The sequence below is a fragment of the Callionymus lyra genome, chromosome 8 (assembly GCF_982586985.1).
Source record: "Callionymus lyra chromosome 8, fCalLyr1.hap1.1, whole genome shotgun sequence".
Taxonomy (NCBI): domain Eukaryota; kingdom Metazoa; phylum Chordata; class Actinopteri; order Syngnathiformes; family Callionymidae; genus Callionymus; species Callionymus lyra.
This window is the reverse complement of record NC_141825.1, coordinates 11,429,794-11,448,772: the sequence shown is the minus strand read 5'-3', so window position 1 is coordinate 11,448,772 and position 18,979 is coordinate 11,429,794. Positions and strand designations below refer to the sequence as shown.

General features: G+C 38.1%; 1 protein-coding gene across 1 annotated transcript in view; it reads left to right on the top strand.

Moving 5' to 3' along the window:
- Positions 1–18,979, top strand: part of ldlrad3 (low density lipoprotein receptor class A domain containing 3) — an 81,444-nt gene that overhangs the window by 25,999 nt on the left and 36,466 nt on the right. The window contains exons 3-4 of the mRNA XM_087797593.1: positions 14,214–14,339; positions 15,806–15,940. Coding sequence (XP_087653719.1) covers positions 14,214–14,339; positions 15,806–15,940 — 261 coding nt within the window. The remainder of the gene's footprint in view (positions 1–14,213; positions 14,340–15,805; positions 15,941–18,979) is intronic.

Below are 18,979 nucleotides of genomic sequence, written 5' to 3'. Positions count from 1 at the left end.
TTTAAAAAGCTGTTAATATATATTTTTGGCTTCAAACTATTAATTTATGTTTTCTTCAGAATGAGATTCAGAAATGACTTTATTGCCATTAATGTAGGAACAAAACAGGAGTGGATAGGCCATTTGTGGTGCCAAACGGTTCTTTCAGGATTTATATTTAAAAAAAGGTTTATATTAAAATGAAATATTAACAATTGCATGGCAGCACTTATTACCTACGGACATATTTTCGTTTTAAAACGAATGAAAGCAGGAACAACTTTGTTGACATTGGCTGCTCTTGAAATTCTGCAACCACAGCGACAAGTATTGGACAATACTCCAAATATATATCGTTGTTACTACAGTACCGCAATATATTGCGTTGTTGCCCCTGTATAGCGATATGTATCGTACCACCAGAATCTTGCAACCCACTTGGTAAGAGTTCATATTTTTTCTTTTTTTTCTCTTTATTTATCTTTGGACCTTTAAGGTAAGGTAAAACTTTATTGATCCCTCAGGAGGTCTCCTTTGGGAAATTGTTTTTTACCAATAGCCAGCAATTTTTCATAAACAATAAAAAATAATACATAAAAAAAAAAAAAATAAGAATTTATGGAATTTAATCACCAACCTCTGGTCTAAGACTGTTTACTAACTTTGTTTAACATACGTGACTTCTTTAAGTGGAGGTTTTCGATCATTAAACATAAGACACTCTGATCTGCAGTCAAACCGTTGAGCCCCAATATATCCCTAGTTTATATTCCAATGCAGGAGAACAAATTTGAGAAAATTAACTTGATGAACCCCGCGTTCAACACCCCGCCAGCCCCTGTTAGGCGAAACGTAATATCATCAAAGCAAAGAGCGATTAGTCCAGTGTGCAGGAATAGTAGCACATGCATAATTCTACTACAGTGCTTCAGTTTCCCCTCACTCGGGGCTAGCTTTGATCTTTATAGTCTGCTGCTCCGCCTCCCCCCTGGTCTCAGTCAGAGTTCCACACATAGATAGGATTGCTGATGAAGATTGACTTTGAGGTCTGGCCACACTGACTGGAAACACCCCTCCACTCCACGAGCTCCCCCTTCCTGATTTATTCATCTCGGCGGCTCTCTCTAGCCGGTGTCATATTTTCACTCCTCTCTGCACTTTATTGCGTCTGATGATTGCTTGGCTTTTAGCTTGTAATTTGCTTCACAGAGGTTTGTTTTCAATTAAACCAAAAAAAATCCTCCCCCTGCAGAGATTTGTAGGCTGAAAAGCAGACGTTTTTGCCCTCCGTTTTGTCACATCTTTCACTTCTCATACTTCCCCGCCCTTCGTTCTCCTTTACTCCTCCTGCTGTCACTTCTTTTACTGTTCTCTCGTTGGCAGCCAAGCCAACCAGCCGACTGTAGCCAAACTCTAAAGGCCATCAATCATCCGGGTTGCTGGATATGTGGTCATTTATTACCTGTCAACAGAGACTGTCAGCAAGCACCTGAAAGCAAATATTTAGAGGCATCAAGAGGGATTCAATCTGAGCGAGACTCTGATTCTCCTGTGCCATCCAACAATACTCTTAGTGGATTTCTGCATGAAGCGCTGAGCTGCTTATTAGTTGGCATCATACCACGCGTACAGAAAACAATGTTACATTAATAGACAAGATGCACTTAATTCGTAAAGATGCATAGGTTGATAGGAGAGTCTCATAGGCACAATTCTAACAAAGCTAATGTAAAATTGGTTTAAATTATGATATTTTAATGGTGTACAAGGAGGTGCAAATGTTAGCATGCACCTGGAAATGTTTGTTGAGAGCTCGGAAGGAGACAGAAGGAACGTTTTCGTCATTTTGCATAATTAAGGGTGTGGCCGACTTGACTGACAAGTGAGCACGTATTAGCTGCATTATGTCCGATTTGCACGGGATAAGTATTACCTGTGGACCTCTGGTAATTTGGAATAATTGTGAAGAATGTCTGAGTTTTAATCCCATGCGAATGCGCCATGTCTGTGATTTGTAATGTAATAATTCCAACGCAAATGACCTTCTGTATTTCACCAAACACAGAAGTCGGGTGATAATAATAATCCTGTGTGAATCTGTGTTCTGTAACGGACTTCTAGCCACTTGCCATCGTGTTAATATTTACTTCCGCTGTTTTATTTTGAAGGGGTTGAAAAGGAAGTCCACATGACGTAAAGTAAAGAAGATGTGCGCACTGCACAGCTACAAACTAAGCCTCATTGTTTCCCACACGAATACACTCGGTTACACTACTGTAACACACTGTGTCTCTTCTGTAAGAATGATGTTGGGTCAAATGAATGTGCAGGGCAGCGCTCTCGCTGTTGAGCGTCTGCACAAGTTGAGAAACGAAAGAAAATAAACAGTTGTCCACTTTATCTTCTCTAAACGAAGAACGCTTACTTGTTACACTAACTTTCTCTTTCAGTAATTGCGCTCATTTTTAGATCTGTATCTCTAGGTAATGTCAGTTAAAATTACTATTTTAAAGCAGCACTTATTCCGTGTGAATGTTCTTAAAATTACACAGAGGAGGGGGGGTCATTTACAAAACACCGAGGTCCCCAGGTAATACTTATCCCGTGCGAATAGGGCTTTAGCCTCAAACTACATGTTAATGTATTCGTCACCCAATCGAAAACTGTGTTTTAGTTACAGACAGGTGAGGTCACAGACCTCCATATTTTATACATGACTGAATTGTAATCAAAATATAATCTTTTGGCCAATTTAAAAAATGAACATATTGCTGGGAACACACTTTTGTCAGAAGAGAATTATGCTTGTTTTGATGTCGACATTGTCTTAGCTGTGTAAGAGGGCTTTCAATACATGGCAGACAGTATTTCTGGCAACAGTAGCTCATAATCCCCTGGCTCCATCAAGGTCCCCGCTGTGATGGACAGAAAGAAGTTGGGATTGTAACAAGGTCTGCGGGAGGAGAAAGAAAATAAAGAAGGAATTAAAGTGTTAAGCTCAAATGACGCGGTGCAGAGAAATGTCTTTCAAGGATACGTGTCCGACACATGCTTTTTAGCTATACTCTCACACTGCAGTCATACTCTGAAACCACACTTTCAATTTTACCAGTTAGAACCGTTTGTCGTGTCGCTGTCACCTTGGCTGTCATGTTTTCGTTACTAGCTTTCTGTCTGTCTGATAAAAAAAGTGACAAAACTTAAACGATTCAAAATGGTGTCATTCTTGTTTAGCCACCTGAGTGCCTGTCCATTATAATGGAACACATGCCGCTGAATTAGTTACCATCTGTAACTAACAGGTGGCGTCTGTCGGATTGTTTGGACCGAACCTTCGTTAAATCGTCTTTCAAGATGTGATGCGTTTGTCAACGTCCTGGAAAAAAACAGATTCATACACATTTTTTTTAACCCATGTTAAACTTTTTTTTTTAAATATCCAGTCTTTTACATCAGGGCTGCTCTTGTGTAAACCTCGCATCAGCTCATCTCATTAGTAAGAATCTGATTACTTTTGAAGGGATGCTGGGATGGCAATAAACCAGTGAGTTTGATTTCTATCTTTTTTGGATCCACGTGGTTTAATCTTTCTCATCCTTCTTGTTTGACGTGTCATTAAATGTCCTCGGTTCCTTTCGTGAAGCGGCATTAAGACCGGCCGTGATTAAAAGAAAGCAATGAAGGACACTCATCTGTTCTTTTAATTGAATTTCCACTCTTTTCACGGGCACTTTCGTCGGCTTTTATGAAGAACCTCGGAGCTTTAAGGATTAATGTTAGTAGAATCTGACAAATCGAACACACTGTACACGCTTTTGATCGACATTTTAATAAATATAAACTAATATTTCAGCAAGTTAACTTTTCAGTGTATTGTTTGTGTACACATTGCTTTGCTTCAGCAGGCTGGTTTGCTTCGTGCTCTGATAAAAGTCAAATCACGAGAGACTACAGGCTCCAAGTGATAACTGCAGTTATTTCAGATTATCCAGATATTTTCTCGCATCCAGGTATTTTATCTTGATCGAGTTAATCTGTTTTTCTCTTTTCCCCCCCAACCTTTCCCAAAAACGTTTCTTCTCATGGAGTCATGTGTTGCGTATAGAATCTTACATTTCCGTTTATTTACTTGTTCATTTTCTTGTCAGAATAATATAAGTAAGTAAGTAAGTAATATTTATAGAGCGCTTTTCTAGACCAGGATCACAAAGCGCTTAAACAATCAATAAAATATATACTAAAAAGATCAAGACAACACCGAGAAAAACACAGGTGTCCGAGGAAATCAGGGAAAAGCCTCCATGAATAAGAAAGTCAAATGTAAAATCTTTCCACAGTCAAAATGGCAGATTACCAACTAACCTGTGCCTTTTTGTAATCAGACTATTTCTAGTTTTTATCTGCAATGCTTTTTAATGTGAAAGGGAAGTCAAAGCAGACTAACATTTATAGAAAACTTCTGAATAAAAACTCAATCATTGAAATTAATGGAACATAATGGCTTTTATCCTTGGCTTTCAAATAATCTTTTCACGTGTAATCCAACAAAACAAATCATAAAAATGCTCTTTTTAGTTTTAGGAAACACAAGTTGTTTACTCACTGAAATTCCAGGACGTGGTTGTTTACTCATGAAATGGATGACATTGATCCATGCTGCTTTGATTAGTGGTGAAAATCTTTCAGAGGATTGCGTTCAAAGATAATATACTTACATTAACAAATGTTGTTTTATGGTCTTGTTGAGGACAATTTCACCTGCTTTTTGTACCTGAATTCTTCATTTCATCCCCTTTTTATAGGTCTATTAGTGGCAGCTAACCTTCTTTTTATTTCTTAAGCTATGAACAAAAACAGACACAGACACGGATGAAGAGGCGGAGACATGGCTGAGCTCACTGGGCCCTGCAGCCAGGATTAGCCTCTTTACCCTTGTTGGGGGTAACACATGGGCGACAAGAAAGATGTGAAGTGAAACAGGGCCGTGAGGGCGGATAAACACGATCTGTGATTAAAAGAAGTTTGGGTAAAAATAATGCGGTGAACTCTCAGCCTTTGGGGGCGGATGGTAGACTTTGACTAGTGCGTTGTGGCTTAAACCTTTTAAAAAAAAGAGCCAGTGGCAAGACGAAGACAAAGGGATATCCAACAATCAAATCCTTCTTCCCTGGAGGCGAGCTTTGAATGTCGTGTCTTCAATCTCTCACTTGGCATTTAATCAATCGCCTAATGACGTGAATGATAACTTGCCTTCTGACTTGTATTTGTAAGCCAACAAAACACTTCATGTCACTAATGGAGTTTTGACAGTGAGTAATACTCTTTTACTATTTTATTATGTGTTCAAAACGTGACATAATTGTTTGTAGCTAGATTTATTTGCCTAGTGAGGCTTCTTTCGATGTTTTAATCCATTCTGTCACGATACCAAAATTACAGTAGTCCATTCCAATATAAGTGCATTTTTTTTTCTATACCATGATTCAAACGAAAAAGGACCCCATACTTAAGTTAACAACTTTATTGGGTAACAAAATCAACAATCAATAATTTATTTAATTATTTTTCTTTTAAATGTAAAAGTGGTGTTTTTCTGATGAATGTATAAATATTTAAAGTGGTTTTGAACAGCCGTATAATGACAGGCCAAAACATTTAAATTATAAACGTGGACCTACAACTATTATAGTTGTAACTATCATGAAACTTATGGTACTCATAATTTTACAATTTATTCATTCAGAACAGCATCATGTCGTTGTGTTAACCATCAATGTAATATAAAGCATTGAAAACATTGACTTCTGTAGTAGTGTGGTCTCTTGCCAAAATAACAACGATTCTGGATTAAAGTTTAGGATTACAAAAGTTATCGCAAAATGTAATCTTCTAATCTTGAACTGAAATCAGGATGTTTATCAAGTATTTGGAGTTGAATTTGTAAGTGTTGCCTCTTTTAGTTTTACGAACTATAAAGTCATAATTTACAGATCAGGTTTTGGTGATAAATATTTGCTCTTCATTAATCTCCCTGGAGCCTGAGTATTTCTAAATGTGACTCCAACAGAAAGACTTACCAATAGGCAGAGGTGTTGTGTTTACCTTTGAAATAGCAGCATTTTTACCACGTCTGTTCTGATAAGAATCGTCTGCTGTATTTGGGACTGACCGTAGAGAAACAAGCTGGTATCATTGTATTTTCTGGCTTTTGCTACCAAATTTGTTCCAAAGTATCAGCTCATTTGACAACAACAGAATGGTCCTCTTGCTGTTTAGTATGTTGTCATGCCAGGTGATAGTGGTCTGTTGACGGCTATGCATTTTGACCAACTTGGACAAGCTTTAACTTGCTTTGGATATTACTAAATTACATGTGATGTTAAAATGACCCAAAAGCAAGTATCTATTGAAAGATTTTACTCATAATTGGATTGTTTTTTTGTTGTATCTGTTGAGGTTATTCTGAGGTGACACGAGGCACAACAGCTTGCTTGAAATATAAACACTTTATTTGCATGTTCGCCTCTCTGGCTTCTTGTTATTTCTGAAGGATGAATGCATCTGTCATGCATGCTCTGGTCCGCGCAGGGACATGTTTTTAAAGCTAGTCAAGCCTGATAAGTGGAAAATGTGGAGCGTGAGGAGTGTGACATGGACCAAAAGAAGATCAGGATGCTATTTGTTTTCTTTCTTCTAGGTAATGTGGGTGCTCTCTGAGAGTGCGTCTATCGGTGGAAAATGTGTGATAAGAGCGTAACTGACAGAGTAAAGAAGGAATAAACAGTCATGGAAAGCCAAGCCTGTAACAACATTATTTACAATGAACTATCACTGTTATTCACATTACTGGGAGGGAGGAGGTGAAGAAGAGAGTGCATGCAGGGTTGAATGGAAGGACAGTAGTGAGAGTTGTTAGTAGTGCAAACCTGGTAAAAGTGCGGCCCTTTGACTGTATTTATGCGGCCCACCTAATGTCAAAGTGTGATCATGTATAAATGGTTCTAATGCATTAACAAATGTATTTTGTATTTATTATTCATTGACATTTCAACATAACACCTTTTTAACTTTTTGTGTGTAATTTTTTCGAGTATATATTGATCCCTCAAAACATTTTTTTTAAGTTCATTGAAGAATTTCTTTTAAAAACTTGTCTGTACAAGAATTAATTGCAGTTTATTAAGCTTAATAAATGTCATGGCCTAATGACGAATGTCCTTTTTTTTAGGGATCTTTTCATCTCCCTTTTTGCTTGACGGCCCCTAACAACATTCACAGAATTTAATGTGGCCCTTGAAGATTTCTAATTGCCCACCCCTGTAGTAGTGTATATCAGAGGGACGGTTCATTTGGAGAAGTTTCGATACAAAGTCAGATGCATTTTTAGGGGAAAGAATCACATCAGAGATGGAGATTTGGTAAAAAGACATTAGGAAGACGACAAATTAGGGGTAATGGATGTGGTAAACGAGGACGAGAGTAGAGGTGTGACAAAATAGGTTAAGATGGAAGAGGATGACTTGCTTGTTCAAACCCTGATGGGAAACGCTTACCAAAAAAAAAAGCACTTAAAGCTGAGAGCAACCAATTGGCATCACATTGTTCACTCTAATGGCCAAGATGGCCAAGATTTTCCCACAGTGAGTTCATGAGCAAATTTAGTAAACGCCAGAAAGCGTTTAAAAGATAATCTTGTCTCAGATATAAACTTCACTGATCTGGTCTTACTTACTTCTGAAGGCAAGGACATTTATGCTTTTTTCCCCCAACAAAATCCATCAATGCCAAAATGACATTGAAGAGATAGACAGCCATCCCACTGAAAGATCTTTGCTAAAAATAAGGCTTTACATGTTGTTATTCGGGATACAAGAAGTGACCTTCACACAATCACAAAGAGTCACATTCTGTTGCTTTCTGTCCTGCTGAGTTGTGCTGCTTCGTTGTGCGTAGGTGTTTTTTTGTTTTTTTGTTGTTGTTGTTGTTGCAACAAATGTATTTATGCTTCTGTGTGGGTGCATTCTCATGCTCTGCTCAAAAGCAAAATATAATTTGAGGACCAGACTTTTGTTGGGAGTCCAGTTGACCCCTCATTTACAAAGAGAGAAATAATAAAGGTGGTGATGCAACTGATCAATAGCGTGATTATGAATTCGAAAGAAGAGATGAAATATTGATTATGAGGCTTTTATGAATTGTCTTTTTCTGTCGTTCAGTTGGCTCTGCTTATTGACTGGTTTAGGGATTTGGGAACCAGAAAGGTGACATTTTTTGGGGGGGGGAAATAAATGCATCAACTAGCTCTGACAGATCTTCTTCCTCTTTATGAGTTGTATACTGGAGCAGGGTCATTACTTTGCACATCATCCAGACGATCGATCGCCTCGCCTCTACCTCCCGCCTGTTTTATTGGCACCGGCTGAAATACGACTGATATTTTGCACATGCTGTATGGATTATTAAGTGTACCCACACCCTGGCGGTTTGACAGAATGACACCGGCTTGTAAATGCTTTGGATCTCAGGACGGGGGCAGATCTTATGTGCTCTGTTGGCTCCACTGGAACCCTAAAAGGCTGTTGTGTAAAATATATACCAGGACATAAGATAATTCAACACTTAGTATTTAAAATTCACTTAGTTATCATTCCAGCTTTCTACAGTAATCATTTTGAATAAATATTATAATAGATAAGGGGGTAATACTAGTGTATTTTTATTGTTCTGCTGGCCTTATGAAAGTTTATAGATAAAATGTGTTAACAGTGTGTTTTAAGTGTGGGTGAATACATTTTATTTACAGAATATGAATCACATAACGATTAAGACAAGGATCTGAAGCAGAAATATGTCTATGAAAAACTGATTTTGTAATCGCCATAAATGGCGCTTGTGGAATACTAACCACACAGGCAGGAGTTGAGGACTCATTTTGATCCATTTTCATACAACCCATTGAAGTTAATTGTCGTTTCCTCAGCACTCCGAGATTGTTATTTTCATCAGCTGTCTCTAAATTGCACATCCTCACACATTCCCAACCAACAACAATGGCAGCGAAATACATTTCTATCAATTTAAATTTGATTGTACTTGTTTCATTTCAGTTAAAAAAGGGAGTGAGAATATGCTGCAGAAATTAGACTTGTTGTAAACATACTAGAAGGAGTGAATAAAAAACGTTTGCCGAAAGTCTAGATGGAGATTTTGAGTTCATATTTTTCGCTCGAAAGTTAGTTTTGTCTGTTGTTGAACTCTGGGGTAAAAACGTAGCATCGGGACCTGAACGGACAGATGACGCTTTACATAAACATATGAATCCACCAATTATTGTCAGGTCATCCATAACATCCACAGAGTTATATACAGATTACTTTGATACCCTTTGACACATTCTAGGCAGAATCTCTCTCTGCCCTTCTTGCTTACCCTCCTGGCTCCATTACCTATTGATTTTCTCCACTTTCAAACGCTCAACAAGGTCGGCGAGACCTTTGAAACCCTTCAGCTGTCTCCGCTCTTTCCTGCCGCCCACTCTTTGCTCTTGTCTTTCTTGTTAGGCTCTTCGTTTCTCTGTCTTCCCCGCAGTATGTTTGTCTCTTCGCCACTCTGTCAATCATGCCTACCCATCACGGCCAGGCCTGCCTGGGCTGAGCAACAGATTCTGTTCTCTGGGGAGTCTCGGAAGAGGGAAAGACAAAGTGTGAAGTGAGAAAGGACGGCGTTATGGAGTGTGTATCCGGGGAGAGCGAAGCAGAGCAACAAGAGTGATGCTGTTGGAATCCACCCGACAGGAATGCTGCTGCCACGAGGGTAAAAGTAGAAGATGGGTACAGGTGTATTCTGTTCATCCTTTATGATGGATATTAGTGAAGGTGAAGACGTCCTCTGGCAGGAGACGAGCATTTTATTTGCTTTCTGGCTGAAAAAAATGGCTGTTTTCACCTCATTTTATTTCATCTCAACATTTGTAACTTGATTCTATAAACGTTAAGATCTAAATGAATGCTGATTCAATGAGAAAAGATATTGAGAAGCAAAGCTGGAATAATTCAAACCCCAACGAGTCCAGGTTCAGTTCATCTTAGTAAACAGAGCAGAAGACGTTATGCACTGAATATGGAAATGGATGATAATGCAACCAGTACCTGCATGTTGTACCCTTTATGAAACATCAGCATCTGCGGCGAGTGTATCGATATTTTTATCCCGAGAGACAGCATGACGATATATCGATTTTTTTTTCCACCCACGCTTCTATTCTAAAATCGTTTAATGGATGAGAGACGGGACCATTTTTTCTCCCTTCTTGCAAACCCACTGAAGATGATAAGCCAGCATGGTCAGAAAAAACGTTGTCCTCCCTGACCTCAATCTGAAGAGGCTGAAAAATGTATGCAGATAAAGAAGTGACCAACTAAATCAAGGAGAAATCGTAGATTTTATTAAATTAATGTAACGTGAAAGTGGGACGTACATTCATTCCAGCAGTGGTTTAGATAATTTAGAATAAGAAAGTATTCTTCCTATTAGAAAATACAAATATTGAAAAGGTATAATAATAAATAAATAAAGTAAAAAATACATCTACTACCGAACTTACCCTGTAAAAATTCTGCACATAGATTATTCAAAGTGAACTATAATCTTACCTTTGAGGAATGGACTAGAGATGATAATGACATAAGTATTATTATTATTATTAATTCTGTTCTGCTTCAGTTATTGAGACAAATAATAGGTTGGTGGAGATTTACATCAAGTAAAATGTGCCTTGAGAAACCTCATTTAAGTAAAATTATAAAAACTTAAGTTATTATCAGCTGCTTACTGTACGTCCCTAATAGGAATAAGGGATAATTGGATGGACACCCTGGAAAGTCCATTGCAGAGTTCATAGTGACAGACAGACAGCCAGACAGTGCCTGGAGGAAAGCCAGGAAGTATGAATATCAAGTGTATCTGGGAGTTTGTGCCTTTCTGGCTACTCTGCACTTACTTACGACTGTGTTCGCTTTTCTGATTGAAGATAAGAATCAGCGACGCACCGAAAAGCTGCGACCAGCAATTGACAATAAATAAATTGATACTTTGATAGTAAGAGTGTCATCCATCCACCCATTCATGTCCTCTGCTTGTCCGTGGTACTTCAGGGTCCAATTCCAGATGCAGAGCTGCTTCCTGGTCAAGCCTATACAGATACAACCCTCTAGTGTAGCTACATAATCATGTTTTCTTTTCAATCTTTGAGGCTTGATTTGAATTAATTATATCTGTCTGTTAGACACCGGCATCTATATAGGTCAGCGTGTCCACATCAACATTAATCTACTTGTATTTTGAGCCAACCATTCAGCAGGCCATATTAAATGACTTGGCCTGGGTCATTAACCCTTGTGTTATCTCAGGGTCAAGGTCACCCGAAGGACAGAAAACAAATATGTTTGTGGTATCCCTTGTGTTTTCTCACAAGTCAGGGTCAAGATGAACTACTCACGCATGCATGTTCGGGCCTCCGGGTCACCTTGACCCTGAGATAGCACAAAGGTTGAAAAAAAAAAAATGTACTCAATATTAAACTCAGTTTGTTCAAGTGTTTTATTTTTAGGCCTTTCATGCGACGGTGTCGCTCCCCAAACTCGCTCTGTGTCCTTCACGTGACTCCTGAGCTAATTTTAAACACAAACACTAGGTCACACGAAACCTGCCAGTCGACAGCACAAGTTGTAATGACGGATAGGATAAAAGAGGAAGAGAATGATGAATCTCAAGGCAGCACTTCCTCTGCCACAGTTGGCAATAACGAGAGCAGCGTTTTTTTTTCTGGAACGGGGAAGGATATAAACAGAAGAAGTTATTTCCCATGGACTTTCATTAGGCTCCCGTATGGGCATAATATTAAACCTAAAAAAAGCTTAAGAAAATATGGGTAATAAGGAATGTGCAGTCACGGTTGTTTGTCTTTTATGTGTCCCCTCAGCTTTACTTCTGAAATAATTTTATACACTTCGGCAGTCTTTGCAGTTCTCGTTCTATATCGAGTAAATATATAGCAGGAGAAGTGAATTTAATGTTTGAGACTAAGAAACTTGAAAGCTTTCTCTCGGAGTCAGTGTGTGTTTTGTTTAATTCAAAGCTCAAGATTAAAGTATTGGGAAAAACTTACAACAATATATTGTGATTTTAAGTCATATATTCAGTTTATAAACTACATCGGGGGTAAATAAGATATCAACATAATATAGGAATCATTGCTACACTTGCTGAGCACATTTTTTTTTTAAACTTATTAATACGATATTGGAAATATGTGCAGTATTTGATATTGGTGTCTTGAATTGCGATATCGATATAATTGCGATATCTTTTCCTTTCCCCTAAAAATGTAGCCACGTGCACACGCAGCCACAAGTACTGTAGGGGAGCTCCGGGGGTTTTGAGTAGCGCTCATAAGTTTATCTAACTTCCGCACAGCTCACTGACAGACCAAGTCGTAAACGACAACAAGACATAGAAGTACAAATTGAAAACTTTACAGAACGTGACACTGATTGGTCGAAGTGCTGATTTAAGAAATGCTTTTGACTGATTTATACAATGAAAAATGATAAATTATCACACATGTTTTCGATATGCATATCGCACGTGCCAATATCGCGATATTGATATTTTTTCTACATGTCGTGCAGCCCCAGTATTTGACTCCTGTGCATTTTTATACTAAACTATATTCGTATAGACTGTATATTTTTTGGGTCAATGTTGGCTTATAAGTATGACTAATGACTAACATTGTCTTAAATTCCTAAGAGACTTCATTATAAATGAAACGTACACTCCTTTATTTTCTGAAAACTCAGCTTTTCCATTTGATAGCGACGACAGAAGTATCTTGTGGCCATTTTTTGGCAGCAAAAATTGTAGGATTTCATTATGACCTTGGTCTGGAAAAGCCCTCTATGAATATAAATTACTTACTTACTTACTTTATGGTACAGAAGTATCCCTAGATATGACTTATAGTTAATGAAAACAAGTGTATTTCCTTGTCGTGGTAGGTACAGTCTTCTACTCTATAAATATAACTTTAAAATTGACCAAGTGTAAAAAAAAATCTCCTAATTTGAAGCAACAACATATCAATATATTTGTTTGTAGACCTATCAGTCGATTAACTTTTGCCAATAAAGTTGCCAAATCGAGTCGTCAAGTCAATTCTAATGTTCCCCTTAACTTATTTAGTATAAGCTAAGAAACGTATTAAATTATCTATGGTTTTTAACATGGATAATTCCTATAACAGTAAAAATGATGTTGTATAAAATTGATGTATTTGCTGAGTGTTAAATTGAAGAGGAAAAACAGAGACGATTTATATTAAGTCTCCAAGAATTAAAAGCAATATAGTGATGAAACTCATTGTAACTGTTACAGTGACAGCTCGGTAAATAAACATTTTGTTCGGGCTGCCACTTGGACGGCTAAAGGATTTCGGCCCCTTCAACGTGATTGAGTTAGACAGCCGTGCTTTAGGGGGATTGCGTGTTAAACCCCTCACTTAAAGTTAACCTACCCTTGACCTTAACTAGGAATGTCTCTGACAAGCACTGTAATCGGGTTTTAAAATTCCGACCTCAGGATGAACCCGAAAGGCGAGGACAATTTTCTGATGTCTTACCTTATCTCTGTCCCCTGAAAATAAAGCGTCAGCGTCTCGCTGTAAACGCGTGGAGTTAAATTTTAACGAGGCATCGATGCTCCGCCGACAGGGGTCCCGGCCTCATCCCGGCAGATAAGGTTCTTGGCCCACTTTAGCTGATCAATAGAAAAATCCATAGCGAGTCTCCCTGCCTTGATTCTCTTTGTCATGTCAGTTCACTTTTTGTGTTTTAAACTTGGTCTTTGACCCGATCGCTTGTCACGCGTGAGCCAACAGGAAGCTTGATGAATTATGAATCGCTCTCTCGATCGCAGCAGCGATGCCTCGTCTCTTGATAATCGAACCCTGTTGTTTTGAACCCTCAACGAAAACAAACACTTGTTAAAGAGTCATGGGATGATCCTGGATGTGTTGCGCCGGAACCCTCCGTCTTTCCCCGCCGAAGTCAAGGTTATATCGGCTCTCAAACATGATATACTGTGTAGAACGCTGCTGAATCAGCACAATCCATGTTGTTACTTCGCCTCCACTCACCGCAGCCAACCTGTCTCTCTCTCTCTCTCTCTCTGCCCAGCTAAGGTCAAGTCGAAGTGCGCCTCGACGTTCTTCGCCTGCGCTAATGGTGTCCACTGCATAATCGGACGCTTCCGATGTAATGGCTTCAGTGACTGTCCCGACGGCAGCGATGAGGAAAACTGCAGTAAGTCTTTTTTAATACCATTTAATCAATTAAGTAAACAAACTATTTCCACTGTTAACTTTTCTCTTGAGTTTTCTCACCGCTCAACAACCTGTCAAAGCCATTTTACACTTTTTATTTCACTAACAAATGGTACCTTGTGTTGTATTTAACAATATTTCTTTCCAGTCCCACTTAAAAACGTTCTAAAAATGACTTGAAAAGAATTGTTGGAGGTGAAATCTTAGAATGGCTTCTCGATTTACTGTATTTAATTTTGTTTAAAATGAACGTAGATTTAGTATATATAGTAATAAGTATGTAAGTAAGTAATATTTATAGCGCGCTTTTCTTTCGCTTTTGACCTAAGAGGTCAAGATAACACCGAGACCAACAGAAGTCTCAGAAAATCAAGGAAAAGCCTGCACAAATTCGCAAAATGACTATGTTGTCAGTTCATAGTTGTAAAAACCTTCATTTTGTCACCTCTTTGTATTGATGGTTCATCTCTCATTTTTTCTATTGTTCATCTTATAATCTTGTTTTTTCTTCAATTTTCGTCCTCATTTTTTAATAGTCTTCGATAGCTCAGACTGTACAGTTATCAACTACAAAACAACTCAATTATTGTTAATAATTGAAACTAATATAATGTCAACAAGATATTAGTAGGGGAGGAATATGTGTTTCAGTATTAGTTTAAATCCTTTTTACACCATTAATTCAAAGCTCTGACATGTAAATACATTTTATTAGTGCTTTAGAAAATAAAAATAAAACAACCAAAGCACATACACAGAAGCTTGTTCAGCATATACAGATAACATAAAATGAACCATTTGTTTTCTCTGCGTTCAACAATGTGAGCGATGTGTACCTAAAAAAACAAACAAATTCTACAGAAGTTTGAGGAATGTATAGTTTGAGAGAATATAAAATATAAATTTGTTCAGCATTTTTCCTTCAGGTCAGGGTTTGGTCTCCGTCGAGTCTCATTAACCAGCACCAATAGATTCACTTCATCTTCCACACAGATTCCCACTGTATTCCTCACTGTCACTGTTCCATCCTCACATGACCTCTTCATTGGTTTCCCTCTTTTTTTTTTCCCCTTAGTAATGGCTTTCAAACCAATCACTCCTTTGTCGTTGGCTGCATTTCTGGCCCGGAGCGCTTCATGCTTACAAATCTAATCTTCCCATTTAAATGGGGCTTTGCTCCTCGCTCCCAGCACACAGTGCATCATGACTGTGTAATTGTCTGGATCTTCTCACAAGATAATTTGACATCGTTTTACACAAGCTGAGAAGAAAAGGGCCAACTGAAGGTCCCGATCAGTCCTTTCTTTGTTCTCAAGCTCAGACAAAAAAACACCTGATATGACGTTGTAATATTCATTTCGATAACTAAACAAGCTACGTTTCTTCACTCGAATGTTAAAACCTGACACCTGAGTTTCCCACCTCTCTCCACCGACCCACTTGCAGCCGACAACCCACTGGTATGCTCCGAGGCTCGCTTCAAGTGTCGGAACGGCCGCTGTGTGGACCGCAGCTTCCTGTGCAACGGCCAGGATAACTGTCAGGACAACAGCGACGAGGAGCTCTGCCTGACGACAGCAGGTGAGTGGATAACGTACGAGAAGGTCAGGGGAGAATTCTGGAGGAAAAACCAAGATCAGAAAACTGCCGATGACTTGGTGTGTGAGTGACATTTTTCGATCCTTATGATCGACTGCTAAGGGAACCTCCTGACTTCGATGAAAAGGCTGATCATTTCCAGAAAATTGTTACAAGAGAAATCACTTTTGAAAGGAGAGTTCGATGAATTACCCATTTATTTTTCTTCATATATTAACAAAATTAAAATCCCTTCTTGTTTTTTTTCTTTAACTTTATTAAAAATGAATCATCCCGAAATTAATTTCAATCCAAACTCTAAAGTCAAATCAAACATCAAATTAATACAAATCCGTCTTCTGTGCCAAGTTGCTGTTAGAGGCACAGATTTATTTTGCCAAATTAAAACCACCAAACACTTTTATTTTCACTTCAGAAATACTGTATATATATATTTGAACATTACATTCATGGAATCTCCTGATGGATTTTTGATTTTATTTTAAATCCATGTGCTGAATAAGACTCTCCGATGAGAGACCTTTATGATGACGTGTTAACTTTATTTTTTAGAATAATTAAGTGTAAAATTTAAAGGTTAATATCACAATCTATCTGGTTGATATCCAGCACAAAAATGTGAACAGGTGTCAAGCCTGTGGCAGACGATCTAGACAAACTATTACATCAGTGAATACATGACAAATTCAATTCAATTCAATAAAGGACGTGGAATAAAACTCAAAGTATCAAACGATTTCACGCTCTGAGCCAGAATAAAAGTACGTACTGATCAATTACGTATTAATGCTAATGGCTTCATAATATCAGTCCAACATCATTTATTTATGTGTCACCTGATTTCTTAGGAATAAATGACTCCAGGAGTTTTTAATTCAATATTCTGTTATTTTCAAAGGACTGTTCTTCATCATTGTCGGCACCAGGGAGGTCTTAGTAAGTCGTGAAGATCAGTGTATTTGTCAAACGCTGTATAATTAGTCCTGAGACGTTTGGACATCAAAAGTGGTGAATTAAACTTTAAAAATTCTTTTTAACCTAAGGGTGTCTGTACGCTTGGCAAGATAAAAATTGAGTGTAAAGCAAATGTTTTATTTGACTTCAACCATTTAATCCAATGGAGTTTTACTTGCTCGTGGGAAGAGTCAAATAATAGAAGAGGTGCCAAATAAATATCCCAGACTGTGGTTGGATATGCAAATTTGAATTTCTCCTTTTATTTGTTGCTACTTGAAAGAGAGAAATTGTCAACAGAAGCATTTCAGATTAATTGTGTTCACAGTGGAATGGAGTTTTTCCTAAAAGTGCGTTTGTGAAAAGCAATTACCTGCAAATGGTTGCCACAATGTTGGTGTCAAATTGAATCTTTTTAATGCTTCAGGTTTTATGAATCGCTTTTATTTATCCCTGAGTTTTAATAGAAAGAAATCATAGTCAGTAGTCATGGAAACATGGAGGGTTTTTTTTCACACAAATCATGCCCCAATGACAGCTGACGTTACTTCTAATAGATTCAGGTATAAAGTTTCTTCTCCTCAATCCCTGGCAGCTTGATCTAGCGACTGCAGCACTCATTTCACAAGCGCCCACAAATTCTCACAGGCCTTTTCACATACTGAGATATTCTAAAAAAAAGGCTATGTCAACAAATCAATGGCATGTCTCCTGGCCAAATGACATGTTTTCATGCTGCCAGCAGCCCAGCCATCACCTGAATGCAAAAAGAAGCTCAGCAGTGGATGAGGGCTTTTCCCCTATTTCAATCAGGTTTTCGTCAGAATCCGGATTTATTATAGACTGCTAAGAAAAATCGCCGCAACCCTCTCTAAGAACGGGTCGATTTAATGAGAGGATTTCAGTTATAGATAACATCTCATGTTTTTGTTATAGCCAGAGAGAGGCCATCCATCATCATGTAGTCCTCAAGCTTCGTAGGTCAGGCTGTAACCATTGAATACTAAGAACCTGAACGTGAGCCACAAATATAATGTATTTTTCTGCACGATGCGCTGAAATTCCGTGTATTGGAGCTGCAGTAGTTGCAGATCAGCCATTTCTCAGCTCTGTTATTGCCTTAAATATTAAAGAGAACACCGTGTATAAAATTGCACTTTGTAGTATTAACTTGCTTTGCTATGAGCTGAACTTAAATAACATCTGTCCTTGAAACAAGTTAGTATTTCAGTCAAGGAACTAGATTCTCAAAATATTTCCAGGGTCTGTTGATTCAATTAAATTCAATGTTATTTAAAGTGTTTTATCATAACAGAGTTATCTATTCTGTTCGTAGGTCTTGTCACAAAAGTCAGTTAATAAAACTTAGACTGAATAAAACACATTATTTGATTCAGGAAAGGGTAGAATACAGATATTAAATACAAAATAGTACAAACCTCTGCCCAGGAGTTTTTTTTATCACAGGACTTTATACGAAAGTACACAAAAAAATCTATAATAACTCGACTGCGACTCAAGAAATCTCTTGAATCATAGCAATAAAATGGAACGGTTTCCCTCTTGAGGAATCTCACTTACACCTCAGGGTTAAAAGCAAAGGGAATTACCACTAGAGCGGTATTGTTGGCCTATGCAGGACTCTCGAGTCGTTATTCCCTCTGAAAGCAGTGTTCAATACACAGTAACAATACCATGTTAAAAGCAGGGATTAGTACCAATGCTTTGCACCATTATTGCACCGGAAATGACATGAAGTAACCCTTATAAAACGTTTGTTTAACCCTTGAGTTATCTCTGGGTCAAGGTGACCCGGTGGCCTGATAACAAATGGGTCACTGTGACCCAGAGATAATACAAGAGTTTAAATACTAATATTCAGTCATTCATTTATTTTCTATGCCGCTTATGTGGGGCTAGAGCCTATCCCAGTTTCCTTTGGTGAAAGACGGGTGCCATCCTTGACAGTACGCCGGTCTGTTGCATGGCACACAGAGACGCACAACAATTCACACACACAAAACACTCATTCCTAAGGTATCTTAAAAAACTTTGATGACAATGAAT